General features: G+C 35.7%; 1 protein-coding gene across 1 annotated transcript; it reads right to left on the reverse strand.

Moving 5' to 3' along the window:
• On the reverse strand, positions 2,272 to 6,913 carry LOC109233758. The gene is made up of 5 exons (XM_019399622.1): positions 6,852 to 6,913; positions 6,629 to 6,809; positions 2,878 to 3,162; positions 2,690 to 2,737; positions 2,272 to 2,490 (listed from the first exon to the last, which is right to left on the reverse strand). The coding sequence occupies exons 1-5, from the start codon at positions 6,911 to 6,913 to the stop codon at positions 2,272 to 2,274; spliced, it is 795 nt and encodes a 264-aa protein (XP_019255167.1).

Below are 6,913 nucleotides of genomic sequence, written 5' to 3' on the forward strand. Positions count from 1 at the left end.
CAAAAAATAAAATATCACAAATAAAAAATTAATTGGCCACCAATTACATTCTATAATTCCAGATTGCATAAAGAAGGTTCAAGAGATTAAACTTTATTCTCTATAAGGTGTTGAGTTTAATAAGAAGATTTAAATTGGTATTCTTTTAACAATATGTGTAAGACATGAAAGAAGACTAAAACAAGAAAGAGAATAAATTATTTTAGAGGAAATAAGAGAAGGAGAATTTTTTCCAGAGGAAATCCATATGAAGAATTGAAGAAAAAAGGTGAAAAAATGAAGAAGAAGGTGAAAAATAAGGAAGAATATGTAAAAATAAAGAAGAATAGTAAAAAACGAGGAAGAAAGATGGATATAACTGAAATAAGGAGAATACTCATTAAAAAAACAAATGTGAAAGAGGGTTAGGCTAATTATCCATTATTTTCTGTTAGGTGGACCATTTTGATGCCTTTTTTCAACTGTCACGTGCTCCCAAACGAGTATCTAAACGTTATGCTAGGACAGCAACAAGTGGCTTTTAATATGAAAGGCGATATAGATCATGAGGTTTTGGGCACATTAAATAATTTGAGTAGGAAATTGACAAAAATATAATAGTTTAATGAGGTTTTAGGGTATTAGCTCTTGATTTTATTTGTGCTACGAAAGACCAAATTGAATAGTTTTCTCTTGTTTGAACATTTTGTTTTTGTCTTAAACGGATCAGCACTCCAGCCCACCTAATAACGGAGATAGAAGGCAAACCGTTTGGGCTTCTTGCTTCCTTCTCACCCGTTGAGAACATATTGTCGCACCCAATGGATTTTACTTTGCTAAAATTTGTACTCCCTACTTTTTGTTTTAAAATTTAGCCATTCAACATACATTTTAAACAATTTTGTACTCTATTAAGTGATTGAATTTTTAGGTTACAGAATTATTCTATACCTATATATTTACTAGTAATGAATACCCCATGCTGCGCATGAGCCCAATAACACTATGTTTAGGTTGTGCTAATTAGTATATAAATTTTTTTCTTAATTTATATGCAGCAGCAGCAACAACAACAACAACAACTACCCAGTAAAATCCCACAAAGTGGGGTCTGGGGAGGGTAATGTGTACGCAGACCTTACCCCTACTCCGATAGGGCAGAGAGGCTGTTTCCGATAGACCCTCGGCTCAGAAAGACGGAAATAAAAAACAAGAAAAGACAATTCATTAGTAACTCCAGTAGAAACCGTAATAGTAACAGAAGCATAACAACCAAAACATAAATGACATGCAATAACAATAACCAGTATCTAAGGCACGGGCTAAGATCACAGCAAGGATAGTGTGGACTCAACATAAACTGCAAGCCATCTAAGATCAACCCTAATCCAACCCCGCCTCACCCCGGGTATGAAGTAAGGAAATCTCTACTACCCCCTAACCTACAACCCTAATGCTTGACCTCCAGACCTTCCTATCAAGGGCCATGTCCTCGGAAATCTGCAGTCGTACCATGTCCTGCCTGATCACCTCTCCCCAATACTTATTAGGCCGCCCTCTACCTCTTCTCGTACCCACCACGGCTAACCGCTCACACCTCCTTACCGGAGCATCAAGGCTTCTCCTCCGCACGTGCCCAAACCAACTGAGCCTCGCTCCCCACATCTTGTCATCCACATGGGCCACACCCACCTTCTTCCGAATATCTTCATTCCTAATCTTGTCTATCCTAGTGTGCTCGCACATCCACCTCAGCATCCTCATATCTGCTACCTTCATCCTCTGGATATGGGAGTTCTTAACCGGCCAACACTCTGCCCCATACAACATGGCCGGTCTAACCACAGCTCTATAAAACTTACTTTTGAGTATCGGTGGCACTTTCTTATCACACAAGACTCCAGATGCAAGCCTCCATTTCATCCAGACCGCCCCTATACGGTGAGTGACGTCCTCGTCGATCTCTGCGTCCCCCCGAATCATCGATCCAAGGTACTTGAAGCTATCTCTCTTGGGGATGACCTGTGATCCAAGCCTCACGTCTTTGCCTACTTCCCTCGACTCAGCGCTAAACTTGCACTCCAAGTACTCTGTCTTAGACCTGCTCAATTTGAAACCCTTAGACTCGAGGGTCTGTCTCCAAACCTCCAACCTCTCATTAACACCGACCCTCGTCTCATCAATTAGAACTATGTCATTAGCAAATAACATACACCATGGCACATCCCCTTGAATATGCTGTGTCAGTGCATCCATCACCAAGGTAAATAAGAACAGGCTAAGCGCAGAGCCTTAGTGTAATCCCATAACAGCCGGGAAATGCTCTGAGTCGCCTCCCACAGTCCTACCCTTAGTCTTAGCTCCATCGTATATGTCCTTGATCGCTCTTATGTAGGCTACTGGCACGCCCTTTGCCTCAAGACATCTCCATAGCACCTCCCTAGGGACCTTGTCATACGCTTTCTCCAAGTAAATAAACACCATGTACAGATCCTTCTTCTTATCCATGTACTGTTCCACCAACCTCCTAATAAGGTGGATAGCTTCCATAGTGGAGTGACCCGGCATGAACCCAAACTAATTGTCGGATATAGATGTCATCTTCCTCACCCTCACCTCCACCACCCTCTCCAAGACTTTCATGGTATGGCTTAGTAACTTGATACCCCTATAATTGTTACAACACTGGATATCACTTTTGTTCTTGTACAATGGTACCATTGTACTCGACCTCCACTCCTCCGGCATCTTCTTCGTCCTAAAAATTACATTGAACAACCCAGTCAGCCACTCCAATCCTGCTCTACCCACACACTTCCAAAACTCAACCGGAATTTCGTCTGTCCCGGTCGCTCTACCCCTACTCATCTTATGAAAAGCCCCCACGACCTCCTCCACCTTTATGCGCCTGCAATACCTAAAATCTCGGAGACTCTCCGAATGCCCCAAATCCCCTAGCGCTATATCCCGGTCCCCCTCCTCGTGTAGAAGACCATAGAAGTACGTCTGCCATCTCTGCTTAATGTGGGACTCTCCCATCAATACTCTACCATCCTCGTCTTTGATGCACCTTACTTGGTCCAGGTCCCGGGCCTTCCTCTCCCTCGGTTTAGCCAGCCGAAACAACTTCCTGTCCCCGCCTTTCTCCCCCAATTCCTCGTATAGACGACCAAACGCTCCATGCTTAATTTATATGCATTGATAATATATACAAATTTTACTTACAATGTCAAGTTATTAAAATTTCTATGGATAGTTTCTTAGGCGATGCTATCTCTCGTTCAAAATAAGTGTTTCTGAGTTTTTGACACACTTATTAAGAGAATCATTTAATAATATAAATATAAGCGTTATTTAACTAAGTTATCCTTTTATATCTTCTTAAATTACTCTTTGTATATCCTCATATTTTGTAGATCATTTTGTTAGATAAGGATGGATTTGGAAAATACTAATTAATGCCTTCTTCATTTTTTTAAAGTTATAATGCAAAATTAATTTAATTAAAATATTTTTGATTTAATGCCTTCTTGTTTTTTCAAAGTCATAATTACTTTTGCAAATTAATTTAGCTAAAATATTTTTGATCATAGGAAAGTCCGTGAAAGCTACTAAATGTACTGGTAAGACACCATGTAATGCCTCAAAAGCTTATATATACAATTTTTAAAGTTTTTTAAATATAATTAGAAAAATAACTTTACAAGCAAGGTCATTTCTTGTTTTTCTTTTTCATGTTAAGTTGGAATCCGTTTTACTCTGCTATTTTATTTTTATAAGATTTTAGAGATGAGTATTGCTAATTTTAGGTATAGTATAACTTTTTCGTTAATTTAACCGTGAATTCCTTATCCTACTTGGTCCCTATTAAGGTAATTAGTAATACTTTATTAGTTTTAATTAGACATTGCTGCCATCATTCTATTAGTAGGAGTAATTAACAACTATTATGTACTAATGCTTGATTTTGAAGCTTCTTTGTGTATTTGACTATATCAAATTAATTTTCTCCCCTTTAGCAAACAAAAAGATATTAGACAAGAATGAAACATTAGTTTTCATGTGCGAGATAATATACGGACACTTGGTGTGGTACTACATCGCCGAAATTAATACGTGTTAGTAATGATACTTCTTAACCTCCTTTACTGCTTTCAATACAGTACATTTATTCGGCCAAAAAACATAAAGACTTGGAATGGAAGAAACTGAGTTGTAAATTATTGGTACATATTTAATTATGTTTGTATTATTTTATTACTTGTTAATAGTGTATTAGTGTCACTGGAATTTGAATTTTCGTTGCTAAATTATGTTCATTTGTAAGTTGGATAGGTATAGTGTTATATGTTATATAATATTTCACTATCATAGTTATGTTTTTATTAGTAAATTATCTAAGTTATTTGGTTTTAATAATTGAAAAATTAATGCATTGGAAAATATTTCTATGATAACTTTAAAGTTATCTATGATATTATAGATTTTAAAAAAGAAAAATTTGGTCATTTTGTTAAATCTTAATTTGGATTTTCACCTCAAAAATGCCACTTGGAGTTCTACATTCAAAAACAATTAGCAAAAAGCAAGGACCACACATTGAAGGGAACTCTAAACTGTATATAAGTAGCTACAGTAACCGTTTTTGCCAGCCACTAAAATAATTTAATTTTAATGTAATCACTAAAAGCATCCAACTGAGCCCATATCACATCATTAGACCATATGAATTCTCCAAAAGGCCTTTACGTGGTCTGTCGTCATCTAAGCCTTTACTGAAATGTACCAAAATTGAAGCAACAAAGTAGTACTCAATAAAGCATATCCAATGAGTAATTCCAATTTTGTCCCTAATTAGCAAGCAGGCATGTTGACCTGCTACCTGCTTTTGACGGGAGGTGCCGGCTAACTCTCTCTAATAAAATGGTAAAAATTGCACGGGGCGCCCTATTTGGTCGCCCCCATTTAACCTATACCCATTTTTTTTAACTTGTACCCACTTTTTAAATAACTTCAGCCCTTTTCTCCTCCTCCTCCTCCTTCTTCTTCTTCTTCTTCTTTCTTATGCTGCTGTTGGTGTTGCTATGAAATTTCAGTTCATGCGATGATTGCCATAAGTATGTTTATCAGATTATTTAAAAATAAATTATAAATAATTACGTAAGTTAGTAGACAATAATTTATGAATATTTTCACGTACGTGAAGTTTAAGGTCACACTTAGTGATTCTTTTCATGATAATTCTGTATTTTCACGTTTATTGTTTCAAAAATTTATGATTTAGATACTGTTGGCAATCTGATTATTTTACAGTAGTAATACACTATGAAAGAATAAGGTGATTATTTATCTAGTATGTTAGAAAGCTTTTTCAAAAACTTAAGCTTATAAGTTGCTGGAAGTTTTTACAAATGAACTAAAATAACTTCAGCATCTTCTTGCTGAAAGTGTTGAAAAAGCTTTATGACAAAAAAACAATGAATCTAGGACAAAAAAACTTCAACTTATTTAGTGCTGAAGTTTTACAAATGAACTAAATAACTTCAACATCTTCTGCTGAAGTGTTTGAAAAAGCTTTTATGACAAAAACTAATGAATCCAGGACAAAAAACTTCAGCTTATTTAGTGCTGAAGTTTTTACAAATGAACTAAATAACTTTAACATCTTCTGTTTGAAGTTCGTATTGCCTTTGCTACTTCAGGCCCGTCTACTAGAATGCTGAAGTTTTGCGTGATTGCCTTTGCTACTTCAGGCCCTTCTAACTAGAATGCTAAAGTTTTGCGTGATTGCCTTTGCTACTTCAGCCCCGTATGCTGAAGTTACGCAAAAAGTGGGTCACTTGCAACTTTTATTGCAAAGCGGAGACAAGTTAAAACGTGACCCAAAAAGCGGATATAAATGCAAATGCCCCAATAAAATGGTAGAATATAAGTAAGAGAATTTTTCATAAAGCACTCTTTTAGTAGTAATTAGCCATCTATGGATACCATTTTCTATATTACGGATTATAGATACCTTTTCTGTGGTTATAAGATGTATTTGATGTATTTAAGCTATTGTATTTATGAATACAGTAGCAAAAATAGGCGTGAATCAGGAAGTCAGCTAATTAGTTGTTGTATTTGAGTGTATTCGTCTATATTCATGGAGTGAAACATGGGATTACAGCTGGACAGATATTATATTCGACTGTATTGGCGGCGTGAAATAGGGGCATTACACTATTTTTAAAACGGAAAGTGAATCAATTAACATAATAGACTCCTAATATAAACTCAACAAACTCAATTATAACAAACAAATTTGTATTTTTAGTTATAAAAAAATTTTCAACCGAAAAATACCTCAAAACATAGCAATCTTCAGAGAAATTATATAATACATCTGAAGACATAAATTATATTAATTAAAGAAAACATATGAATACATTCATGGCATATAGCGAGACAGTGAATACAATAAAATACATAGAATACAGCGGGATACATTGAAATACAATGAAAAAAAGACAGTGAATACACTGAAATACATGGAATACAACAAGATACATTGAATTACAATGAAAAAAAAGACAATGAATACAATGAAATACATGAAAATACATTGAAATATATTAACAGAAAACCAATTAAATGCCAAGCAGCATACATTGATCTTCCTCAATTTGAATGAGTACTCAGGAAAAAGATGGGATCTTGGACTTGGTATACGGTCTTTACTTTCTGCTGAAAAAGGATAATCTTGAACTGAGGACAGGAAATCAGGAAATCTTCTCTCTTTGACATTCAATTGAAAGCTAAAATCTCTGAATTCTCTAAGAGGAGGAAACCTGAAAACATCATGAGTTTTCTATTTCTTGGATGTAATAAACCAATTTTCCCTATCAATTTCTTCGTTGATCTCTTTCTTGTTTGTTTTCCGTTTCACAGTCAT

This window comes from Nicotiana attenuata, chromosome 10 (assembly GCF_001879085.1).
Source record: "Nicotiana attenuata strain UT chromosome 10, NIATTr2, whole genome shotgun sequence".
In the NCBI taxonomy this organism is placed as follows: Eukaryota; Viridiplantae; Streptophyta; class Magnoliopsida; order Solanales; family Solanaceae; genus Nicotiana; species Nicotiana attenuata.